Raw genomic sequence first — 27,219 nt, 5'->3', positions numbered from 1 at the left:
ACACCCCAAAAACAAATAATCAAGTCAAAAAAATGGGCAGAAGATATGAAAAGACACTTTTCTGAAGAAGACATACAAATGGCTAACAGACACAGGAAAAAATATTCATCATCATTAGCCATTAGGGAAATTCAAATCAAAACCACATTGAGATACCACCTTACACCAGTTAGAATGGCAAAAATGGACAGGGAAAGAAACAACAAATGTTGGAGAGGTTGCAGAGCAAGGGGAACCCTCTTACACCGTTGGTGGGAATGCAAGTTGGTACAGCCACTTTGGAAACAGTGTGGAGCTTCCTCAAAAATTTAAAAATAGAGCTACCCTATGACCCAGCAATTGCACTCCTGGGTATTTACCCCAAAGACACAGATGTAGTGAATAGAAGGGCCATATGCACCCTAATGTTCATAGCAGCAATGTCTGCAATAGCCAAACTGTGGAAAGAGCCGAGATGCCCTTCAACAGATGACTGGATAAAGAAGATGTGGTCCATATATACAATGGAATATTACTCAGCCATCAGAAAGGATGAATTCCCAACTTTTACATCACAATGGATGGGACTGGAGGAGATTATGCTAAGCGAAATAAGTCAAGTAGAGAAAGTCAGTTATCATATGGTTTCACTTATTTGTGGAACATAAGGAATAGCATGGAGGACATTAAGAGAAGGAAGGGGAAAATGAAGGGGGGCGGAATCGGAGGGAGAGATGAACCATGAGAGACTGTGGACTCTGAGCAAGAAACAGGGTTTTGGGTGGGGGGTATTGGTTAGCCTGGTGATGGGTATTAAGGAGGGCACGTACTGCATGGATCACTGGGTGTTATACGAAAACAATGGATAGTGGATCACTACATCAAAAACTAATGATGTACTGTGTGGTGACTAACATAATAAAATTAAAAAAAAAAAAAAAGGAGAGAGGGAAACATACCATAAGAGACTCTTAATGACAGAGAACAAACTGAGGGTTGATGGAGAAATGTGTGTGGGGACTGGGCTAGATGGGTAATGGGCTTTAAGGAGGGCACTTTTTATGAGCACTGGGTGTTGTATGTAATGATGAATCACTGAATTCTACTCCTAAAGCCAATATTGCATTGTATGTCAACTAACTAGAACATAAAAGTAAATAAATAAATAAATAAATAAATAAATAAATAAATAAGTAAAAAAAAAGAAGAAGAAAAAATTCCGTCAATACCATATTGGCCATCAAAAGAGAATGGACCCTCTTAAAAACCCAGTGGTCCTTTGTGCTGCTGAGGGGTGGATGGTTTCCTCATTGTAGTGATGGCTGGGTGGGCCCTAGGTATGCCTAAATTGCTTGGTATAACAGAGTTAGAACTTGGAACTCCCAGGGAACCTGGGAGGAAAGCGGTAAGGCAGCAAGGTGAGATAAGCAGGCCACTAAATGGAGGAACAGAACCATTGGGAATTCCCAGGAGGATTGGTAAGACCTGGAGCATCTCACATGCTGCTGTTTGCTGTGCAAAGAGGATCAGGACTGCTGCCCCTGTACCCCACAAATTATCAGTGCTCAGCTACACACATAGTGAAGCACTCAAGTTTGCTGTGAGTGGAACCAAAGAGACGGGCCTAGTTTCTGGTTGAGGTTCATGCCAAGGCAGAAGTAAAGGAAGAGCTGCAAGAAGTATGAAGTACAGAAAGATTCATCAGAACCAGAAATGAGAGCTAAAGGTGATCATGAGAATGTTATCCCACTCCCTAGAAATTCAGAGGAAGAAGGGCAAGGGGGTCCTGGATCTGGAGGGATCCCAACAGTGGAAATTTTACTGACCCTCAAGCTTCTGTATCCACTTCGTCTTCTATAATACCAACAGCCAATGAGCAGCAAAATTCCCAGGATCACCATCAGGATGCCAATCCCTGCAGCCCTGGCCCAAGAAAAAGACAAATCCATCTGGGTACAGAAACCTTGTTCTAGATTGTGAAGAAACATGCATCAATCTTCAATCTTCACAGGGACTTTGCCAGCCCAAAGCCACACATCCCATTCCCCAAGTAGTTTCCCACCCCACCCTGCACCACACTGACCACACACCAGGCCTCCAGCACCTATATCCAGGGACAGGAGCTTCTTTAGGAGCCTCACAGGTGTGTGCCCACACAAGTAGTGCTAACTGGCATGGCCTAAGCACCCAAGTTCCAGGCACAAGAGGTGCAGTAGCAACTGACCCGTATGTGAACAATGTATTTACAGAGACTGAGTTATCTTTTCTTTTCATCAGGGCTAGTTTAAAATATTTTCCCCAACTATCATTCCACAAAAAGGATTAATAATTAACTTTGACTTAAGATCTACTCTAAGCTGGGTGCCGTGATGAACATTCCACATGTATTAGATTATTTAATTCTCACAACAACCCTGTAAAGTAGGCACCACTTATCATCCCCATTTCACAGATGAGGAAATAGATTCAGATGTTAAGTGCCTTCCTGATGGGCATACAGAGGTAGCACAAGATGGAGCCAGGATTTGAACTTGAGTTAGTCTCATTTGTATTTGTGTCCTCTTTGTCTGAAACTGGCCCCCTCACTCCTTGCCCATGACTAATATATCATGTTCAAAGACTCAGCATTACCCCTCCCAGGATGATGGCAACCCATTCTGGCTTCTCTCCGTGGTAATCGGCAGTGTGCTTACCTGTCTCTTTTAGGAAAGGAGCTCCCAAATGAGATTTTTGGTTCTGGGTTTGGTTTTTAATTTGTGTCCTTAATGCCTAGAAAAGGTCAGGCACACTGGGTGTTTCAAAAAATATTTCTTGAAGATGGATGGATGGATGAATGGACAGTTGGATGGGTGGCCAAACATATTAATAAAAAATGAACAAACTGCAAAATGAATGAGCCATTTAATGTCTTCTTTAAAATAACTATTTATAAATGTGTGGATTTGGGGCATGATGCTAGCCCCAACATCATTATTTTTTTCCATTTGCAGTTGGAAATGAAGATCTGAAATACCATCTTTAAAGATGCATCCTTCTTTGTCCTAACAGCTTAATTCTCTGTTACTTTCACCTCTTGTGGGTCATTGACATTCTAGTGAAAATGAGGGGATCCACAACTTTCCGCAGAGCAGGTTTTTTGGGGGGATGGAGAAAAGGTAATGAAGAGAAGGAGAGAGCATGTAAAGCAGCCACCGAGGGCTTAGAGCTGGCACATTCCAACTAAAGGGGTAGAAATAGGGCTTGCGGGATTTAGAGGTCTCCAAGACTATAACTATTGCATGGGGATTCCAGAGCCCAGCCTAGCTGTTGGGACATGTGTCTCATATTTACATTCAACTAGGCAAACTTCTCTCCTCTCAGGCCTCTGCTTGCTCCAGGAATCCAGTTCAGGATCACTAAGGACCAAACCAGATGGGTCAGTCCTTTCTGCTTACTCTGTTATCACCTGAGTGATCTGGAAAAGATATTTCAGAATGGAGCTGGGGATAGAGCCCTGAGGATGCTGAGATAAGAGGCCTGATCTCTACAGCCTGCTTGGCTGCCAAGTCAGAGATGCCACCTGACATTTGGAGTCAGAGACTGCAGATATTCAGTAAGCACCTCCCAATTGGCCAGGCATGAATTATTAAAAGATATAGCACTGGGGCTCAGCCTTGGGGAGAACTGTCTGAGCTGAACCTAGAGCAAAGCTGTAGTGTCACTGAGACTGCTCTGCTCCTCAGCAGCAGGATGTAATCTGGACATCTAAGCCAGCCTTTTGAGCCGTGTGTCCAGTGGCCCGTGGGAATGATTAGTTACCACAAAGGCCCTGGAAATAGGGCCTGAAGCTGTGCTTTCCCTGTATAACACTATCAATTAGCTAACATCTGCCTGATTCTCCACATCACAGCTTGATCAAAGTGGAGAGTGCTGTGACTTGCTAAAGAAGGGCTCTGCAGAGCTGGGCGATTTATAGGAGATTGAGCAGCTGAAGGTGAATCAAGATATAGCTGAGGTTTCTCCTGGAGAGATCTTTGCCTTATACCACCTACCTGACCACCTCCTTCTCAAGGCAGCTCAGGCATCAAGTCTATCCTGTCCATCTCTAAACAGGATGGAAGACAGTGCTGGATAAAAACTCTGACCTAATTGTGCTGCTCAGTCCACCCACTTTGTGGATCATGAAGCTGAGACCTACCAAGACTCATCAACATCACCACCACCTTAGCAGCTACTCTGTAATTCACTGAGCACTGATTTGCGCCAAGCATTGTGCCAAGCACCCCACATATAGGCTTTTATTTCATCCTCACAATAATCCTCTGAGGTTGATATGATGTTCATGTCACAGCTGATATCCCCATGATTTTAAGCTGGTAAAATGCCCAAGGCTGTACAACTGGTAAGTGGCAGAACCAGCATTCACGGTGACTAGCCTAAGATACTCAACCAGTGCCTTTCCTGCTATATCATCCTTTCCTGAAATGAAGCTGTCACAAGGAGCATTCAGTGGACTCTTGTGACTGAGGGCAGCTGATTCAATTCCTAGAATGCTTGTGCTTCAATTCCACCCACCAATTCTGTTCATCCCCTTGGACATCTTGACACAGACAGAGCTCTGTTCCAGTTCTTTATGCACAGTCACATTGCATTCACACACGTACCCAATGGCTGATAGAGTGGAAAATATCAGGATATAGCCAGACACACCAAAGAACCCACTACCCAGCTGGGCAGGACTCTCCAGAGTGTCACCAAATGCCTCCTGCAGTACAGTCACCTGAGATGCATGTTAAAGTGCAGACTCTGAGCCCTACCCCCAGACCTACCAAATCAGCCTCTCTGGAAGCAAGGCCTGGGAAACTGCATTTTACAAGCTCCATGAGTGACTTATGCCCTCTTGACTGAGAGAATCTCTCAACCTCTTTTTACTGAGGTTTCACAGAGATACAGTTTGTTGAATCATCATAAAGAAGCTGAAACAATATCCTACCTAACATCATGTGTACCCTAAACATACCCCAAAGAGTATATTTTTGCTCCTGGGACATTTTTTCAGAAGATCTCCCAATCCCCATTCCCAACTGACCATGCAGGGATGTTAGAAAATCCCAGTAGGGTCTTCTGAGGAAATGCTCCCCGCCTAAATTCTTCCTCAGTGCCTTTAATGGGTTCTACATCTTGCTTGCCCCTGCTAGTTCACTCTAGTAAAGATTTTTCAATAGTTCTTTCCCAAGGGAGAGCAAGTTTGCAGGAAGTTCTGACTAGACCACTTAAGACATGGTCCAATAAAAACCTGGTACCTCGTTTGTTCCATTGGAGTCTCCACTCAGAGGGTGGAACCAGATTTAGAGCACCACACTCTTGGGTACTCTAGTACATGCAGAGTGTGTCCCAGCAGCCTATCATCCCACTACAGCACTTACATTTGCTAAAATTATTCTTGAGCCTAATTCTGCACTATACTGTAAGATTTTTTCAAAGATAAGGATGGCATCTCAGACTGACTATACATTGCTTAGCACTTAAAAATGCTGAATCATATAACTACTTATTTAAAATTAATTCATACTATTAAACACCTTTCCTTAGGATAAAATTATGATGCAGAAGTTATGACCAACATCTTCACCCTGGGGTCAGTCTGCAGGTGGAGTTGCACATACCTGCCCTACATTCTCACTAGCTCTTTGGCAACTCACCTTTGTTCTGTCTGCAAACCATCTCCAGGAGCCTGAGTGGAGTAGACAGAACAAGGCTTGAGTAAAGAGTCATTTTGCTCCAGACAGATGTTTTCTAGCTGGGGAACCTACAGCAAATGCCTAATAACTGAGAATACAGACAAAAAAAAAAAAAAAAAAGTCAAGATCCAACTTGTTATCATTCCTATCTCCTTGCCTGTATGGCTTCAGAAGACTGAGCCCCTTGTAGGACCATGGGGTCCCCTCACCACATTACCAGGGATTTTACTCTCTGGAGAAATGAACACTAGAGAGATTTACTGACGAACATGTGCCTGTGAAATCATCAGGATGTGTCATCAAACGGTGAACTGAAAACCCCACTGGGTTCAGTTTTGAACTTACTCTTCAGCTGTGATGTAGGAGTGGTTGTGCCCCTTCTTGGGGTAACCAAGGATGAAGTGAGCCTCTTCTCTTGGCATATTGTGGGGACAGGCCACAGGACACCTAATAGCAGGGGCACACAGGCATTATTTAACACATTCAGAACATCCTCACTCAGCATTTCATAAATAGCCACAAAGACATTCTCTCCAGGTGAACATTAATGATAGCTGGGACCCTCTGGCTTCTGTCTGTGAAAGGATTTGTATTTGCTTTTCTCATTGATATCAAGTGGAAATTGCTCAGGTTTCTAACTGCTTCCACCAACTGAAAATTAATTTCAAAGAAGAAACTACAAACAAAAGCAAAAAACTTTGAAATTGAGTTATTATTGGGGGGGGTGCTCTTCATTTGCTTTCAATTTGACTCTATACCACAAACATAGAGAAACAAAATACATTTTTTAAATATGACATTTTATTATTACTAGTATTATTATTATTTTTAGAGAGGTGGGGGAGAGGAGCAGAGAGAGAGGGAGAGCGAGAATTTTAAGCAGGCTCCATGCCCAACGTGGAGCCTAATGTGGGGCTTGATCTCACCACCCTGAGATCATGACCTGAGCTGAAATCAAGAATCAGATGCTTAACAAACTGAGCCACCCAGGTACCCCCATAAAATGCATTTTTATTCATTCCTTACTTTCCCTGGCACAAGACTGGTTAATAAAAGGAGTTATTTCTCACCAAAGATATTAATTTGATATCAATCTTTGGCCATATAGACAGTTAGATAACATATGAGTATGTGGCTGAGCACAGCATCCTCCAAGTCTACCTTCCAACAAAGGAAATGCCTGGGCTTCTCCATGTTCATTCACCCTACTCAAAACAAGATGAGGACTCCCATAACCTGACTTTGTCTAATGATTTGTTTTCCCTCCCACTGAAATGAATTTTTGTTTCTCCCTCATTCAAGTCTCATGAATAGAGCTTAAATATGTATGTATGTATATATATACATACACACATATGCACAGAACATATATATTATAATACAAAATTTTAAACCATAATACAAACAAATAGACAAGAAGTTCATGAACTGCAGAGGTCATGATTAAAGTGTGCTGGTTGGAAACCAACAATGATTTGTTTCTCTTCTCTCCTTGCCATTGTGTATTTTTCTTCCCTCTGGTTCTCATGAATTTCAAAGGTCTGATAATAGAGTTATATTAATGAGCCTGTTTAAAATAGTAGGAGAGAAGTGGGAGAACAGAGTGGGGAATTTGCCACATGAACCCTTTCCATTGGGGCATTTTGTGTGTAACTTTTCCTTCCCAGTTGTAGAAAAGAAATTATAGTTGAACTCACTGATCATCTCAGGTGAATAATGTAGGGGTGAGCCCTGTGTTCAAAATTACAGATACAAAACTCAATTCTGTGTTAAATTGTTTTTGTAAATCTATGTAAACCCTGCAAACAGTGTAGGGACAACAAATGTACCTCATCCCAAACCAAGAGAAGCAGTCTTTCAAGTGACAGTAGAATACACAAGCAGAATCACAAGCAGGATGCAGCCTGAATAACTGCTTTTCCTTGTTCTCTGCTTTTCTTCTTGGCAGTCTAGGAACAGGATTTAGGAGGAGACGTCATGAGCCCTCAGAAGCTGGAGACTTACATTGAGGAGAAATTTTGCTGACAGCCAAGCATCAGGGAAGCAATGAGGGAGGGCAGAGGAGCCCACCAGAATCCCCCAAAACCTGTTTTCTTGGACAACAACAATGGGCGAGAAGGCCATGCTCTTACCTTTCTGGATGGGACTGTTCTGTCTGCTGGCTGGCCCTGTGTGTGAAGATTGCTTCTCTGGCTCTTAATCTTTTAAATTGCTTTTCCTTGTCTCCAGTCCCATGTTAGTCATGAGTCTGGACTTCTGACAGGGTCATCTGTGATTACTTAATTGGCATGAAAGAAACCACCCTCATTCCTCTCCTCAAAAAGTCATTGTTCATTGTGGCCTCTATTTTCCCCAATCTCAGGATTTCCTCCCTGGGAAGGCATTTATTTTAGGTATTGGTCCCTCCTCCATAGGGTAGCCAGATAAAATATAGCAAGCCCAGTTATTTTTTATTTCAGATAAACAATGAATACTTTTTAGTATAACTACATCCCCTGCAATACTTTTTAGTATAATTATGTCCTGCTTACTAGATGGGACATATTTTTATTAAAAAAAATATTTGTGAGATGGCTGGGTGGCTCAGTCAGTTAAGCATCTGCCTTCAGCTTAGGTCATGATCTCAGGGTTCTGAGATCAAGCCCTGTGTTGGGCTTCCTGCTCAGCAGGACGTCTGCTTCTCCCTCTCCCTATGCCCCTCCCCACCCCCTGCTCATGCTCTCTCTTGCTCTCAAATAAATAAAATTCTTTTTAAAAAAGTATTTGTATTTTATCTGAAATTCAAATGTAACTGAGCACCCTATATATACCCTCCCTCATGTTAAAGAGCCTTTAGTCTCAGACCTGGAGACCATCTAGTCCCACCCTCTCCTGATCAAGAAAAGGAAATAGAAGATCCCTAAAGCCTCCTAAAAACTTCCTAATGTTAGGAGTGATTTGGACAGTTAGGTAAGGCCAGGGTCCCCAACAAGAAAATATGGAGTCAGGACAGCTAAAATAAAATAGCGCTGACATCCTGTTTTGCAGCTTACCACCACACTGACATTTTGCTTTGCAACCTTCGCAGAAATGACTTCTGCAAAACATCCTAAAATAAGACAACCACAAAAACATTTGTCAATATCACGGGCAAGTCTGGTCTACCAGACTTCGAAGCAGCGTGACCAAGAACCACAGGCACTAAGGGGACACAAAATCCTGTAACACTAAGCTCCCTGATTTCTCTGTGACATTATTCAGAAATAACTGTCCCCTGGGGAGAGTGGGTTTTGTGCATTTGCAAGCGGCAGACAAAATCTTCTCTTTGATGGTAGATATGACCTACCTAAAGTCTAACTGAAACCAGGGCTGATTTGACCTGACAAAATAATCTACCCTGAGAGTCAACTGTGTATATAGCCCAGAAGCATTTCAGTGGGCCAGAACAGTGCTCACCAGCTCTCTGTAACTGTTATGGACAAACAAACAAAACAAAACATGACCAGAATAAAGGACTGTGACAGTTCTCATCAGCTGAGGACTTAGATTAAATAATTACTCATGGTTTTTGGTACGATTGTAAATGGGATTGATTCCTTAATTTCTCTTTCTTCTGTTTTATTGTTAGTGTATAGAAATGCAACTGATTTCTGTGCATTGACTTTATATCCAGCCGCATTGCTGAATTCCTGTATGAATTCTAGCAATTCTGGGGTGGAGTCTTTGGGTTTTCCACATAAAGTATCATGTCATCTGAGAAGAGTGAGAGTTTGACTTCCTTGCCAATTTGAATGACTTGGCATTCAAGTCATTGAATTGACTTGCTATGTTGACCAACAGTGGTGAGAGTGGACATCCCTGTCATGTTCCTGGCCTTAGGGGAAAAGCTCTCAATTTTTCTCCATTGAAAATGATATTTGCTGTGGGCTTTCCATATATGGCTTCTATGGTATTGAGATATGTTCCCTCTATCCCTACACTGTGGAGAGTTTTAATCAAAAAAGGATGCTGTATTTTGTCAAATGCTTTTTCTGCATCTATGGAGAAGATCATATGGTTCTTGTGCTTTCTTTTGTTAATGTGATGTATCACATTTATTGATTTGTGTTGAACCACAAATCATGTTGATTTGTTGAACCACCCTTGCAGCCCAGGAATAAATCCCACTTGGTTGTGGTGAATAATCCTTTCAATGTACTGTTGGATCCTATTGGCTAGTGTCTTGGTGAGAATTTTTGCATCCATGTTCATCAGGGATATTGGTCTGTAGTTCTCCTTTTTGATGGGGTCTCTGTCTGGTTTTGGGATCAAGGTAATGGTGGCCTCATAGAATGAATTTGGAGGTCTTCCTTCCATTCTATTTTTTGAAACAGCTTCAGAAGAATAGGCATTAGTTCCTCTTTAAATGATTGGTAGAATTCCCCTGAGAAGCCATCTGGGCCTGGACTCTTGTTTGTTGAGATTTTTTATTACTGCTTCAATTTCCTTGCTGGTTATGGGTCTGTTCAGGTTTTCTATTTCTTCCTGTTTCAGTTTGCACCCATTTCTTCCAGATTGCATAATTTGTTGGCATATAGTTGCTCATAATATGTTCTTAAAATTGTTCGTATTTCCTTGGTGTTGCACATGATCTCTCCTAATTCATTCATGATTTTATTAAATTGGGTACTTTCTCTTTTCTTTTTGTTAAGTCTGGCTAGGGGTTTATCAATCTTACTAATTCTTTCAAAGAATCAGCTCCTAGTTTCATTGATCTTTTCTACTGTTCTCTTGGTTTCTATTTCATTGATTTCTGCTCTAGTCTTTATTATCTCTTGTTTCCTGCTTGGTTTAGGCTTTATTTGCTATTCTTTCTCCAGCTCCTTCAGATATAAGGTTAGTTTCTGTATTTGAGACCTCTCTTGGTTCTTGAGAAAGGCTAGTATTGCTGTATACTTCCCTCTTAGGACTGCCTTTGCTGCATCCCAAAGGTTTTGAACACTGGTGTTTTCATTTTCATTTCCATGAATTCTTAAAAATTTTTCTTTAATTTCCTGGTTGACCAATTCATTCTTTAATAGGATGCTCTTTAACCTCCATGTATTTGGGTTCCTTCCTAATTTCCTCTTGTCACTGAGTTCAAGTTTCAAAGCATTGTGGTCTGGAATTGAACATTAGAATAATTCCAATCTTTTGGTACCAGTTGAAACCTGATTTGTGATCCAGTATATAGACCCACTATGTGATCTATTCTGGAGAATGTTCCATGTGCACTTGAGAAGAATGTGCATTCTGTTGCTTTAAAATGAATGCTCTGAATATATGTGTGAAGTCCATCTGGTCCAGTGTGTCATTCAAAGCCCTCATTTCCTTGTTGATCTTCTGCTCAGATGATCTGTCCATTGAAGTGAGTGGGGTGTTAAAGTCCCCAACTATTATTATATTATTACCAATGTGTTTCTTTAATTTTGTTATTAATTGGTTTATATAATTGGCTGCTCCCCTGTTAAGGGCATAAGTATTTACAATTGTTAGATCTTCTTGTTGGAGAGACTGTTTATGATATAGTGTCCTTCCTCATCTCTTATTACAGTCTCTTGTTTAAAATCTAATTTTAAGGATTGCTACCTCAGCTTTCTTTTGATGTCCATTAGCATGATAAATGGTTCTCCACCCCCTCACTTTCAATCTGGAGCTGTCTTCGGATATAAAATGAGTCTCTTGCAGACAGCATATCGATGGGTCTTGTTTTTTATCCAATCTGATACCCTGTGTCTTTTGTTTGGAATATTTACCTATTTACATTCAGAGTAACTATTAAAGATATGAATTTGGTGCCATTGTATTACCTGTATTGTCACTGTTTCTGTATATTGTCTCTGTTCCCTACAGGTCTATTTCACTTTGGGGCTTTCTCTTCACTTAAAGGATCCCCTTTAATATTTCTTGCAGGGTTGGTTTAGTGATCACAAATTCTTTTCGTTTCTGTTTATCTTGGAAGCTTTTTATCTCTCCTTCTATTTTGAATGACAGCCTTACTGGATGAATTTTTCTTGGCTGCATATTTTCCTCATTTAGCACCCTGAATATATCCTGCCAGTTCTTTCTGCCCTGTCAGGTCTCTGTGGATAGATCTGGGGCCAGCTTTGTGTGCCTACCCTTTTAGGTTATGGACCTCTTGTCCTGAACTGCTTTCAGGATTTTCTCTTTGTCTCTGGGAGATTTGCAAGTTTTGCTATTATATGATGGGGTGTTGACCTATATTACTGATTTTGAGGGGGGTTCTCTGTGCCTTCTGGACTTGAATGCCTGTTTCCTTCCCCAGATTAGGGAAGTTCTCCACTATAATTTGCTCCAATATACCTTCTGCCCCCCTCTCTCTTTGCTCTTCTGAGATCCCAGTTATTCTAATATTGTGTGGCTCTATGGTATCACTTATCTCTCAAATTCTCCCCTCTTGATCCAGTAGTTATTTATCTCAGCTTCTTTATTCTCCATCATTTTGTCTTCTATATCACTAATTCTCTCTTCTGCCTCATTTATCCTAGCAGTTAGAGTCTCCATTTTTATTTGTATGTCATTAATAGCCTTTTTGATTTCAACTTGATTAGATTTTAGTTGTTTTATTTCTCCAGAAAGGGATTCTGTAGTGTCTTCTATGGTTTTTTCAAGCTCAGCTATTATCTTTATAATTGTTATTCTGAACTCTAGTTCTGACATCTAACTTATATCCATACTGATTAGGTCCCTGGCAGTCAGTACTGCCTCTTTTTCTCTTTTTTGAGGTGAGTTTTTCTGTCCTGTCATTCTGTTCAGAGAAGTATAGATGGATGAGAAAACAAAATACTAAAATGGGAACAGTGACCCCTGAGAAATATACACTAAACAAATCAGAAGAGACCCAAAACTGAGAAAAAAAAATTTAAAAAAAAGAGAGAATATAATCAGACAGGTGAACAGAATAGAGCAATACACAGGATCCTGTGTGTATTTTGGTCTGTTTGTTAGAAAACTAGATCCCAAAATTGTAAAGACAGAAAAACTTGTATATGTACAAAAATAAAATTAAATACAATGAAAGGATAGAATGTAACTGTAAGAATGAAAATTTAAAAAAAGAAAGAATACAAACAGAATATGAACAGTTCAGAACAATACAGTATATCCTGGGTGTATTTTGTTCTGTTTGTTACAAGAAACTGCATCTCAAAATTGTAAAGAAAGAAAAACATATATATACAAAAATAAAATTAAATACAATGAAAGGATAGAATGCAACTGTAAAGATGAAAATTTTAAAAGACTTAAAAAAGAATTGGTAAAATAAATTGGTTGTAAAGGAAAAAGAAAAAAATCTAAAATTGAAAGACTGAAGAATCATGAGAAAAAACCATGGACTCTATATACTATTTTTCCCTAGCATTGGAGTTTTGAAGTTCTGTGTGATCAGTAAACTTGGTCCTAGCTGGATGCTCTTGCTGATCTTCTGGGGGAGTGGCCTGTTGGGCTGATTCTCAGGTGTCTTTGCCCCAGGCAGAATTGCACCACCCTTGCCATGGGGCCATGCTAAGTAAGAGGGTCCGGATTGTTCTATGTGGCTTTTGTTCCCTGAGGGCTTTTCCTACAGCTTTAGAGGATGAGAATGAAAATGGTGGCCTCCTAATCTCCAGCCCCAGAGCTGAAAGCTCATGGCCCCCACTCCTCAGTGTGCCCTCAGGGAAAAGCAGTCAATAACTCCTGTCTCTGTGGTCTCCATTTGCACTCCATGCTCACCCAGCCTGTGACTGAGCATTTCTATCTCAGGCATGTGACCCTGTTTCGAGTCTCCAAACCATGCAGACTCCTGCAGCATGCACCCATATTGCTCCTCTTGGGGGGAAGAAAGCAGGGGTCTCACTGAGATTCTGCTGTTTGCTGGGTCCCTGGTCAGAGAGCTGTCTTCTGACTGTGCTGCAGTTTGTGGTTATGACAACACCAAGCTGAAAGCCCACTCCTGGGCTTGCTGATTGCAACTGGTTTCCCTGCTTTGATGCCTTGGAACTCTGCCACTCTCAGGCACTCCCATTCTTTCTGTGACCCCAGGGATCCTGAGACTGCACTGTTCCACCTAGGATTCTGCCCTGCTCAACACCTGAGCATCTTTCAGGCAGGGACGTCCCTCACAGGAACAGATCCTAAAAGTTCCAATTTTGTGCTCTGCTGCTATATCACCTTCCGATAGCCAGCTTATGGAGTCTCCCCCCCCCCCCGTGGTTTATCTTCTGATATATCACCTCAGATTCACTTCTCCACACCTCCTACCTTGCAGAAAGTGGTTGCTTTTCTATGTGTAGAGTTGCACCTATTCTTTTCTTAGATCTTTGGTTGAGTTTATAGGTGTTCAGAATGATTTGATAGCTATTTAGCTGAATTCCTGGGACCAAACAAAACTAAGGTCTCCTACTCCTCTGCTGTGTTGGAAAGTCAACCACCCTATGTCTTTTGTTTGGAACATTTAGTCTATTTACACTCAAAGTAATTATTGGTAGATATGTATTTATTGCCATTTTGTTACATACTTAGTGGTTGTTTTTGTAGTTTTTCTCTGATCCTTTCCGCTCTTTCTCTCTTTCATGGTTTCATGGTTTGCTGGTTTTCTCTAGTGATATACTTTGATTCCTTAATCCCTATTTCTGGAATACCTCTTACCATTTTTTTATTTGTGGCTACCATTCAGTTTATATATAACATCTTCTGCAAATAGCAGTCTACATTAAGCTGATGGTCACTTAATTTTGAACTCATTCTTTACTTCTTTTCCCTCCACGTTTCAGATATTTGGCATCATAATTTGCATCCTTTTATTTTGTGCTTCTCTTGACTGATTTTTATAGATATACTTTTTTTTTCCCTTTTGTGATTCCTATTTTTCTTACTCTTGCTTACAGTTTTCATTTTCCATCACAGAGTACCCCCTAAATTGCTTGTAGGGCTGGTTTAGTGATCATTAATTCTTTTAACTTCTGTTTCTCTGGGAAACTCTTTTTTTTTAAAGATTTTATTTATTTATCTGACAGAGAGAGAGAGAGAGAGCACAAGCAGGCAGAGTGGCAGGCAGAGGGAGAGGGAAAAGCAGGCTCTCTGCTGAGCAAGGAGCCTGATGTGGGACTCGATCCCAGGATGCTGGGATCATGACCTGAGCCAAAGGCAGATGATTAACTGACTGAGCCACCCAGGCGCCCTGTCTGGGAAACTCTTTATCCCTCCTTCTATTCTGAATAATAGCCTTGCTGGACAGAATATTCTTAGCCACAGTCTTCCCTTTCAGAACTGTTAATATATCATGACACTTTCTTCTGGCCTACAAAATTTCTGATGAAAAATCAGCTGATAGCCTAATGAAATTTTCTTTGTATGTAACTGTCTTCTTTTCTCTTGCAACTTTTAAAATTCTTTATCACTATTTTTTTTTGCCTATTTATTTATTTGCCATTTTAATTACTATGTGTGTTGGTGTGGACCTCTTTGGGTTGAATTTTTGAGGGATCTCTGTGCCTCTTGAATCTGGATCTCTGTTTCCCTTTCCAGGTTCAAGAAGTTTTCAGCTATTATTTCTTAAATACATTTTCTGCCCTCCCTTCTCTCTTTTTTCCTTCTGAGATCCCTATAATGTGAATGTTACTACATTTGATGGAGTGAGTTCTCTTAAGTCTATTCTCATTATGCAGTGTTCTTTTTTTGTTTTGTTTTGTTTTGTCTTTTCCTTGTTCAGCTTGATTGTTTTCTATTACTGTATCCTCAAGGTCATTGACACATTCCTCTGTTTCCTATAACCTACTATTTATTCCATCTATTGTATTTTTAATTTCATTTATTGAGTCCTTCATCTCTGATATGTTATTTTTCATCTCTTTGTCAAGGGTCTCATTGTTGTCTCCACCCTTTTCTGAAGTCCAGTGGGTATCTTTATGATCATTACTTTAAATTCTGTATCAGGCATATTACTTATTTCTGTTTCACTTAAATCTCCTGCTGTGATTTTGTTCTGTTCTTTGATTTGGAGTATGGACCTCTGTTTTCTCATTTTGTCTCCATCTCTGTGTCTGTTTCTCTGTGTTAGGAAAGTCAGCTACAGCTACATTTTCTGCTCTTGAAAGTATTGGTTTTATGAAGAAGAGATCTTGTATTGCCCTGCAGTGCAGTTCCCCATTCACCAGAATGCAGCACTTCAGGGGAGTCTCCTATTTGTGTTGCTTATATCCTACTATTGTGTCTGAGTCTTTTTCTCTCAGTCTAGATGCCTTCGCTGACTGTGTACCTGTTGTGGGCTATGCTTGCTCTCTGTAGTATTAGTGCAATCCAGGCAGATGGGCTCTGAAGGCACATGACTGCAGGAGGGCTCAGGGGCAGGGCAGCAGTGTTAGCAAAATTTGGGCTGTGCTGGTAGTCCTAGGCTGGATCCCCTGAAGCATGTGGCTGCCTGGAGTGCAGCATGTGGAGGTGGAGGCATTGACTCCGAGGGTGGGAGAGGCATCTGTGTACCTGGTGGCTGGGCAGAGTGTGTTTGTTCAGTGTTACAAAAATTTGTGCTAAACCCAGGGCTGAGGCCAGCAGCTTGGAGTGGGCATGGCACACTGCTAGCAGGTTCGGTAGCAAGTGTCTGTACAGTCCTGCAGTTGGCCCTGTGTTATGCTGTGGGACAGGGTAGGAAAATGGTGCCTGCCCAGCTCCTTTGTTCCTGGAAGTCTCCCAACATGCTCCAAAATCACTATAAACATATCTTCCTCCCATTTCCCCAGATATTGTGCAAGCTGTCCCTTCTCTGTTGCCTCTCAGCAGGCTGTTGTCTCTCTAAGGGCAGGGAGCAGCTATCACTCACCTCTGACTCACCCAATGCTGAGTCAGCTGACTTTTAAAGCTCCAGGCTCCATGTCCTGCTGGTTATACAAACTCAGGGAATTCAGTCCCTCTGGTTTTCAACACCAAATATTAAGGGGATTCATCTTTGCTGAGTGGGCTTCCTGGTGTGAGGGACCATTTCTTTCCCCTCTCCATGCCAGCAGTTCCCTCGCTCCTGCAGGCAGCTCCTGACCACTGTTTCTGCCCTTCCTAATCTCTCAGATGTGGCTTCTTCTCTACATTTAGTTGTGGAGTTTGTTCTTCCAATCTTTGGATCACTCTCTGGTTTATTTACATGGATGTGAGTGATATCTAGTTGTAAACATGGGATAGATTGAGTTTAGGGTCCTCCTAGGCTGCCATCTTTCCAAGCTCTCCAACCCTGATTTCTTTTTTTTTTTTAAGATTTTATTTTTATTTACTTGAGAGAGAGAGCACACGTATGTGAGCAGGGGGGGAGGGGCAGAGGGAGAGAATCTCAAATAGACTCCACGCTGAGCACAGAGCCCAAAGTGGGGCTTGATCTCATGACCCTGAGATCATGACCTGAGCCAAAACCAAGAGTTGGACACTTAAATGACTGAGGCACCCAGGCACCCAACACTGATTTCTTTTGAAAAGAAATCCCCACATAGCATTTTTTTTGTTACGATAAGAAATAATCCAGTTGACTTGAGTTATCATCTGAAGGAGAGAGCCCAGCTTGGTTTTTTTTTTTTTTTTTAGAATACAAGTAGTCCTTGTTTTTCAAAACCTCACATTTCACCACTTGGCTTTTACAAAACATCTACATTAGTACCTTTTTTTGGTAACTGAAAGAAACTCAGAGATTTTTGCTTTTATGAAAAAAAGTGAAAATAGCATTCAGCTTTTGTTTTGCAGTGAGCCTTTATAGAAGACCAGGGCTTTGGGGGTTGGGGTTGAATTTGACCAAAAGAATAGCAGGTTTCCTTTTGCCAATTATTGTGCACATAGGTTTGTGCAGCCTTTTGGGGATCAAAAGAATCCAGCTCAGCTAGAGTCTCAAGGGGACAATACCTGAGAGCATCTGGCTATGGTGGGATCAGGGAACTGCACCCCAGAAATCAGGTTCTTGGTGTGTTTTTTGATATTTCTTTATATTTTTCTAGAGGTGCTCATTGAAGTCTTTTAAATATTGCAGTCAGTATCAGCTCTACCAGGAGAAACTAAAGGGTTTTAATGAGACATCAGAACCACCCTGGAGTCAATAGCAGAATGTAAGCTGAGAGAATCCCAAGAAGAGGGAAAAAAACCAGAGGAGAGGCAGGGACTCTGGATCCAACCATCTCTCTCATCCAGTGTTTCCTTCCAAGTCTAAATTTCAGGAGTTTTTTGTTTGTTTGTTTTGTTTTGTTTTGCTTTTTGTTTGTTTGTTTAGAATATGTTATTGGACTAACAATGTTGGAAATTACTGAGCTAAATAAATTTAAACAGATTTCCTCATTATAACTCTTCTAACATCCTTAATATACTAATGCACTTTATAAATCTTCAAGGAAAGACAATTGCCAGCAGAGTTTCTCAAACTGTTTTGTCATGGTGTAAGATTTCACTAACACTGGTGCTACAAGGAACAATGCCCTTTGAGCCACGTCACAATGAAGAGCCATTATAGATACAGTTTCTTGTGTGGTTGGCCTTTTTTCTTTAAGTATTTGACAAACAGCCTGCAACACAGTCCTTTTCCACAAAGAGGTCAGTCCAGTCCTTAGTTGTATATTAAATGTATTGTATTCTTACTGTGTGCCAGAAACTGAGTGAAGCGATTAACTGATTATCTCATTTCCTCCTTGAATCTCCACAGGAGCACTGTCAAGTGGGTATTGTTAATACCTCCACTTAAGAGAGGAGGAGAAGACTGAGGGCTATGAAGTTTGGATAACTTACTCAAGGTTACTAGATAGTAAGTGGCAGAATGGAGATGACCAAACTCCCATTCTTTTTTTTTTTTTCAATTCAATTAGCCAATATATAGTACATCATTAGTTTTTGATGTAGTGTTCAGTGATTCATTAGTTGCATATATATATATAACACCCAGTGCTCAACACATCACGTGCCCTCCTTAATGTCCATCACCCAGTTACCCATCCCCCCCACCCACCTCCATTCCTCAGTTTGTTTCCCTGAATCAAGAGTCTTTCATGGTTTGTCTCTGTCTCTGATTTCTTCCCATTCAGTTTTTCCTCCCTTCCCCTATGATCCTGTGAGCTATTCCTTATATTCCACATATGAGTGAAACCAAATGATAATTGTCTTTCTCTGATTGACTTATTTCACTTAGCATAATACCCTCCAGTTCCATCCATGTCAGTGAAAATGGTAGGTATTCATCCTTTCTGATGGCTGAGTAATATTCCATTGTATATATGAACCACTTCTTCTTTATCCATTCATCTGTTAAAGGACATCTCATCTCAGCTCCTTCCAGTTTGGCTATTGTGAACATTGCTGCTATGAACATTGGGGTGCATGTGTCCCCTTCATTTCACTACATCTGTATCTTTGGGGGAAATAACCAGTAATGCAATTGCTCTATTGTTAACTTCTTGAGGAACCTCGATCCTGTTTTCCAGAGTGGCTATACCAGCTTGCATTCCCACCAGCAGTGTAAGAGAGTTCCCCTTTCTCCATATCTTCACCAACATTTGTTGTTCCCTGTCTTGTTAATTTTAGCCATTCTAACTGGTGTAAGGTGGTATCCTATTGTGGTTTTGATTTGTATTTCCCTGATGGCAAGTGATGTGGAGTATTTTTTTCATGTGTCTGTTGGCCATTTGGATGTCTTCTTTGGAGAAGTATCTGTTCATGTCTTCTGCCCATTTTGTGACTGGATTATTTGCTTTTTGGGTGTTGAGTTGCATAAGTTCTTTATAGATCTTGGATACCAGCCCTTTATCTGTTACATCATTTGCAAATATCTTCTCCCATTCTGTGGGTAGACTTTCAGTTTTGTTGACTGTTTCCTTTGCTGTGCAGAAGCTTTTTATCTTGATGAAGTCCCATAGTTCATTTTTGCTTTTGTTTCCCTTGCCTTTAGAGATGTGTCTTGCAAGAATTTGCTGCAGCTGAGGTCGAAGAGGTTACTGCCTATGTTCTCCTCTAGAATTTTGCTGGATTCCTGTCTCACATTGAGGTCTTTCATTTTGAGCCTATTTTTGTGTGTGATGTAAGGAAATGGTCCAGTTTCATTCTTCTGCATGTGGGTGTCCAGTATTCCCAGCACTGTTTATTGAAGAGACTGTCTTTTTTCCATTGCATATTTTTCCTGCTTTGTCGAAGATTAGTTGACCATAGAGTTGAAGGTCCATTTCTGGGCTCTCTTTTCTGTTCCATTGATCCATGTGTCTGTTTTTGTGCCAATACCATGCTGTCTTGATGATCACAGCTTTGTAATAGAGCTTGAAGTCAGGCATTGTGATGCCACCAGCTTTGTTTTTCTTTTTCAACATTCCTCTTGCTATTTGGGGTCTTTGCTGGTTCCATACAAATTTTAGGATTGTTTGTTCCATTTCTGTGAAAAAAGTTGATGGTATTTTGATAAGGATTACATTGAATGTGTAGATTTCTCTGGGCAGCATAGACATTTTAACAATGTTAATTTTCTAATCTATGAGCATGGAATGCTTTTCCATATCTTTGTGTCTTCCTCAATTTCTTTCATAAGTGTTCTGTAGTTTCTAGAGTACAGATCCTTTACCATGGTGCCTCACCTAGGGGAAAACTGCTCAGGAATTAAACACGGTCCAGCATAAGACAGCTTTAAGACTTGTTACTCTTCCCCAGATTTAGTTATTTATTTAGAACATATGTTCAGGAACGCTCTATGTTGATTTCCTTGGCCTTCTCAAGGGCAGGGACTGTGTCTTTTTCACCTTTGCAATATCAGTTGCTGGCATGAAGTAGGAGCTTTACAGCTATTTCTTTTCTTTTCTTTTCTTTTTAATTATGTTGTTAGTCACTATACAATACATCATTAGTTTTTGATGTGGTGATCCACGATCCACTGTTTTCGTATAACACCCAGTGCTCCATGCAGTATGAGCCCTCCTTAATACCCATCACCAGGCTAACCAATCCTCCCACCCCCCTCCCCTCTAAAACCCTGTTTGTTTCTCAGAGTCCATAGTCTCTCATGGTTCATCTCTCCCTCCGATTCCCCCTCCTTCATTTTTCCCTTCCTTCTCCTAATGTCCTCCATGCTATTCCTTATGTTCCACAAATAAGTGAAACCATATGATAATTGACTTTCTCTGCTTGACTTATTTCCCTTAGCATAATCTCCTCCAGTCCCATCCATTGTGATATAAAAGTTGGGTATTCATCCTTTCTGATGGCTGAATAATATTCCATTGTATATATGGACCACATCTTCTTTATCCATTCATCTGTTGAAGGGCATCTCGGCTCTTTCCACAGTTTGGCTATTGTGGACATTGCTGCTATGAACATTGGGGTGCATATGGCCCTTCTTTTCACTACATCTGTGTCTTTGGGGTAAATACCCAGGAGTGCAATTGCTGGGTCATAGGGTAGCTCTATTTTTAATTTTTTGAGGAATCTCCACACTGTTTTCCAAAGTGGCTGTACCAACTTGCATTCCCACCAACAGTGTAAGAGGGTTCCCCTTTCTCCACAACCTCTCCAACATTTGTTGTTTCTTTCCCTGTCAATTTTTGCCATTCTAACTATTGTAAGGTGGTATCTCAATGTGGTTTTAATTTGAATTTCACGGATGGCTAATGATGAGGAACATCTTTCCTTTGTCTGTTAGCCATTTGTATGTTTTCTTCAGAGAAGTGTCTTTTCATGTCTTCTGCCCATTTTTTGACTTGATTATTTGTTTTTTGGGTGAGTTTGAGAAGTTCTTTGTAGATATTGGATACCATCCCTTTATCTGTAGTGTCATTTGCAAATATCTTCTCCCATTCTTTACAGCTATTTCTTGAATGCATGAATAAAATAATAAATGAATGAAGAGATGGATTTACAACTGACCCTGGGATGGTACATATTTCCTAACAGAGACATTTCCCAAATTCTTTCATCCAGTCAATAAATATTTGTTAAACATCCACCATATGCCAAAGACTGAATTCAGTAGTCACCAAAAAATTTGAGTTGCTTTTGCCCTTTCTGAATCTCTAATGCTCTCTGTCATGTGAGAATTATTTGACATGTGAGAAGTATGACCTTCTCAGACTGGGACAGTGTGAGGCATATACTCTTTTCCTGTATGAATTCATCAGGAGTATAAATCCATATTGGTTGATTGGGGAGGGGGTTATTGTGCAATGATTAAGAGTTGAAAGGATAATGCCTCCAATGAAAGAATTGCATGAACACCCAAAGGCTGGGAGACACAGAAGGTATGTAATCAATGTTTAATAGAAAAATGCATGCAGATACACAGGATTGAGCCAAGTTCTGGGCCCCAAAGCAGAAAGGGAGTGACCACTTTCTTAGCAGCTTGTCAAGGTCACTATGTGTTAGACACCCTGCCCAGGCCCATGGCGTGGCCACTTTGTGCTCTACAGGGGGTACTGACTGGAATGTTGGATGCTAGCAATAGAATCCACTTCACCCCAAGAGTCTCTACTTGAGTCTTTCCCATGAGAGATAATATGAATACAGTGGCAAAATAGGAGTCAGGGGTTCAAGTCCTATCTTTGCAGTTTATTAGCCATGTGACTTTGGATAAGTTACCCTATCTTTCTGAGCCTCAGTTTGCTCAATTGTAAAATGGAGATAATTTTAATATTTAGGATTATTCTTATTTAATCTTCCAGGTTGCAAAGAGAGACCCACAAGTGGCCTCATATGAGGCAGAGAAGTTATTGTTAAGAAGGGCAGGACATTTCCAAGGCTGAGCTGGGAACTGCTTCATGGAGGTCTGGAGCAAGCCCCATATTTTTAAAGAGATTACTGAAGCTATGGTGACTTGTCAGCAAAGGCACCCACTACTTCTGCTGATACTTCTTGTTACCTCCTTATCACTTTTACACAGGTAAATGATCTGACTGGGCTGGTTTGTCACTATCCAGAACAGAGCACCCCCATTGAGCAATCTTTACAGTAAGCCACCTCATGTCCATAGGTCTTTTTGGCTCAGGAAGTGTTCCCTGGTCCTTCCAGTTAGAGTCATGGCACTTGAGGAATAGCAGTCATCTGGAAAGAACAGCTTAAGTCCAGTTTGGCTTCTAGTGTGTATTAGTTTCTTAGTGCTGCTCTAACAAAGTAACAGAAGCTGAGAGGCTTCAAAAACAGAAGTTCATTATTTCACAGTTCTGGAGGCTGTTTGAAATCGAGACATCAGCGAGGCCATGCTCCCTGGAAACATGTAGGGGAGAATCCTTCCTTGCTTCTTCCACCTTCAATGTCAGACAGTCCTTGGAATTCCTTGACTTGTAGATACATCATTTCAGTCTCTGCCTCCATTGTCACAGGTCTGTCCGCTTTGTGTCTCTATCTTCACATGGTGATGTCCTGTCTGTGTGTCTATGTCTTCTTGTAAAGACATCAGTCATTATAAGGACACCAGTCATTAAAGGCTCACCATACCACCTATTGGAATAGGACCTCATCTTAACTAATTGCATCTACAGCCTTATTTCCAACTAAGGTCATATTCTGAAGTAAAAGTGATTAAGACTTCAACTTATCTCTTTGGGGACACAATTCAACTCATAACAAAGCTTTACAGACTGCCCAGCATCTACCAAGCAGGGTTGTAGTGAATGTTGTGTAGGATTATATATACCATGGTGTCACATAAAATAAAATTGTTTTCAGTAGTCTCAAAGTGTAGTCCTCAACAAGCAGCAGCAATAGCTCCTGGGAACTGGCTAGAAAAACACATTCTCAGTCTTCTCCCAGACCTACTGAATCAGGAACCCTGGGGGTGGGACCTAGCAATCTGTTTTAACAAGCTCTTCAGGTGATTATAACACAACCTAAACTTTGAGAACCATTTGCTTTATTCAATTCTCTGGCCTGGACAGAAGTGCAGGCTGCTGAAGAAAAGCCCCCCAAAACCCATGCCAACTGGGAAGCCTACATACAGCTTCCCAGGTAAACCATCTGAACAGCCTCAGATCTGGGCCTTCTAGTCTTTAGAGACTAAAGATGACCTTTAGGCTGCCCCTCCCTGGCCTTGGGCTAGTCCATCCCAGGATGGTCTGCTGACACTCTCATGTGTTAGGCCAGTCCTGCTCTGCTAAGACTACCTCTGTGAGAACATTCTTGATCTCACAGTCTGGGGGTAGTAGCTCTAAGGACCCTGCCCTTCCACCAGACATCCAGCCCAGCTCTGCCTACTCCTCTCTACTTATACAGAAAAAGTGGGCTGTGTCTAAATGAATTTAAAGTGATGAATGGTCTCTTCCTAGAGCAGAGGCAGAGATGGAGAGGTGAAGTGGCCTGATCAGGTCACACAAAGATCTATGGCAGAGATCTAGCACCCAGCACTCCTAGCACCAACTCGAGTTTTTTCCATTAGTGTTGCAAATCCTATCTCTGGCATTGGATCTGTTGATTCTGTGACATAAGCAAGCAAGTACCTAAACTAACATATTGGTTCTCAACTAAGCAGGTCCACTGTCTTTGATGGAAGATGACCAGAGGGAGACACTGTTTTCCAAAGTGGCTGTACCAACTTGCATTCCCACCAACAGTGTAAGAGGGTTCCCCTTTCTCCACAACCTCTCCAACATCTGTTGTTTCTTGCCTTGTCTATTTTTGCCATTCTAACTGGTGTAAGGTGGTATCTCAATGTTCCAAAGTATCTTAAGGTTTTGGATGCTATTATAAATGGAATCGTTTCTCTAATTTCTCTTTCTACCATTGCATTGTTAGTGTATAAGAAAGCAGCTGATTTCTGTGCATTGATTTTGTATCCTGCCACATTACTGAATTGCTGTATGAGTTCTAGTAATTTGGGAGTGGAGTATTTTGGATTTTCCACATAAAGTATCATGTCATCTGTGAAGAGAGAGAGTTTGACTTCTTCTTTGCCAATTTGAATACCTGTTATTTCTTTTTGTTGTCTGATTGCTGTTGCTAGGACTTCTAGTACTATGTTGAACAACAGTGGTGAGAGTGGGCATCCTTGTCGTGTTCCTGATCTTAAGGGAAAGGCTCTCAGCTCTTCCCCATTGAGGTTGATATTCGCTGAGGGTTTTTCATAGATGGATTTTATGAACTTGAGGAATGTTCCCTCTATCCTTATACTCTGAAGAGTTTTAATCAGGAAAGGATGCTGTATTTTGTCAAATGCTTTTTCTGCATCAATTGAGAGGACCTTATGGTTCTTCTCTTGCCTCTTATTAATGTGTTCTATCACATTGATTGATTTACAAATGTTGAACCACCCTTGCATCCCGGGGATAAATCCCACTTGGTCGTGGTGGATGATCCTTTTAATGTACTGTTGGATCCTATTAGCTAGGATTTTGTTGAGGATTTTGGAATCCATATTCATCAGGGATATCGGTCTGAAATTCTCCTTTTTGATGAGGTCTTTGCCTGGTTTGGGGATTAAGGTAATGCTGGCCTCATCGAATGAGTCTGGAAGCTTTCCTTCTGTTTCTATTCTTTGAAACAGCTTCAGGATAATAGGTATTATTTCTTCTTTGAATGTTTGGTAGAATTCCCCAGGGAATCCATCAGGCCCTTGGTCTGCTGGTCTTGGAAGCTCTGCATCTCTCCATCCATTCTAAATGACAGCCTTGCCTGATAAAGTATTCTTGGCTGCATGTTCTTCTCGTTTAGTACCCTGAATATGTCTCGCTAGCCCTTTCTGGCTTGCCAGGTCTCTGTGGATAGGTCTGATGTTATTCTGATGTTCCTCCCTCTGTACATAAGGAATCTCTTCCCCCTAACTGCCCTTAAGATGGTTTCCTTGGTTCTAAGATTTGCGAGTTTTACTCTTACATGCTGGGGTGTTGGCCTGTTTTCCTTGATCTTGGGAGGGGTCCTCTTTGCCTCTAGGACACAAATGTTTGTTTCATTCCCCAGGTTAGGGAAGTTCTCAGCTACGATTTGCTCAAATATATCTTCTAGTCCTCTCTCTCTCTCGACCCCCTCAGGGATCCCAATAATTCTGACATTTGAACGTTTCATGGTGTCACTTATTCCTCTGATTTTATTTTACTGGATTTTGAGTTGTTTTTCTCTGGCCTCCTCTTTTTCCTTCTTGTCTATTAATTGGTCTTCTAGATCACTAATTCATTCTTCTGCCTCGCTTACCCTAGCTGTTAGATTATCTAGATTAAATTGGATCTCATTGATAGCATTTTAAGTTCTGCCAGTTCAGCTTTCATTTCTACCCTTAGAGACTCTATATTGCCATTAATCGATTTCTCCATTCTATCTATTGTCTTCACAATTGCTACCCTGAATTCCATCTCCAACATCTTGGTCATATCAGTATCCATTTGTAAATCTGTGGCAGAAGTCATAGTCTCTGACTCTTTCTTATTTTGGGGGTTCCTCCTCTTAGTCATTCTGTTGAGGGATGGTTGAGGGAATGTACAGAGTCCAAATTATTGACCACAACCCAAGCAAGATGCACCTGTTTTCTAGGGACCTTAGGTTTGCCGGCCTCTTGTTCTCCCAGCCTGTCTTCTGGGGAAGGGTCCTGCCACACTGTTACTCAGGCAACCCTGTTTGGGCAGAGTTGCCCTGCCCCCTGTGTGTGTGTGGGGGGGGGCGCTCAGTGAAAACCGGTTTTCTGGGGCTTTTGTTCTCTGGCGGCTTTCCCAGGTTGCTCTCCGCGTCTGTTCTGAGAGTCAGAGCAGAAGAGATCATTTTCAACCCTCTGCCTCAGAACAGAGAGATTGCAGTCTGTTCTTTGGTGAGCTCTCCAGGCCACACTACCTCCATTTCTGTCTGTGTTGCTATAAACTGCAGCATCCTGGGTTGTGTGCCCCTCAGCCGTTCTCCCAGTCCTCACCTCCAGGTCGGGGCATGTCTCTGCCTTTTGTGCTTCTAAAACCGCCAGCCACCCCCAGTTCACACGTGTGGCCCCACCGCTCTGGGTTTCAGTCTGAGGGGCTGCCCTAAAGTCCTTTCTCCATTGCTACCAGTCTTCGAATCTGTGCCCTGTCCCCAGCATGGGAGGCTATCGCTCATTGGCTGTGTAGGATCCCCATGGCTCTCTCCCTCTGCCGTTTATCTTCTGATATCTGCCCACAGAATCACGGCTCTCTGCTTCATACCTCGAAACCAACTGCCTGCAATATTCTGTTTGTAGAGATACATATCTATCTTCTTACATCTCAGGCTGACTTCGTGGGTGTTTGGTATGGTCTGGTAGATATCCAGCTCAATTCCAGGGACCAGTTGGAATAGGGTCCCCTACTCCTCCGCCATCTTTTCCTCTCCCTCACACTCTTCCTTTCTTAACTTTGACCTGAATTTCTTAACTATATCATTTTCCTTCTTTCTTTCTTTCTGAAGAATTTCTTTTCACATTTCTTGAAAGGTGGTCTCCTGGCAACAAATTCAATATACTTATTTCTCCTTCACCTTTGAAGGACAATTTCACAGGATACAGAGTTCTAAGTTTTTTTTTTTTCTCTCAACACTAAATATTTCTTTCTTGATTGCATGGTTTCTGAGGAGAAATGGAATATAATTTTTATCTTTGTTCCTGTATAGGTAG

At 41.3% G+C, this 27,219-nt stretch overlaps 1 protein-coding gene across 1 annotated transcript in view; it reads right to left on the bottom strand.

Moving 5' to 3' along the window:
• The window catches only part of MLANA (melan-A), a 30,712-nt gene extending 24,570 nt beyond the window's left edge, over positions 1–6,142 (bottom strand). The window contains exons 1-2 of the mRNA XM_036072179.2: positions 6,045–6,142; positions 1,806–1,902 (exon numbers count right to left, since the gene is read on the bottom strand). Coding sequence (XP_035928072.1) covers positions 1,806–1,902; positions 6,045–6,121 — 174 coding nt within the window. The 5' untranslated portion in view covers positions 6,122–6,142. The remainder of the gene's footprint in view (positions 1–1,805; positions 1,903–6,044) is intronic.
• Positions 6,143–27,219: the final 21,077 nt, after the last annotated feature.

Source organism: Halichoerus grypus, chromosome 14 (assembly GCF_964656455.1).
Source record: "Halichoerus grypus chromosome 14, mHalGry1.hap1.1, whole genome shotgun sequence".
Lineage (NCBI taxonomy): Eukaryota > Metazoa > Chordata > Mammalia > Carnivora > Phocidae > Halichoerus > Halichoerus grypus.
This window is presented reverse-complemented; position numbering and strand designations above follow the sequence as displayed.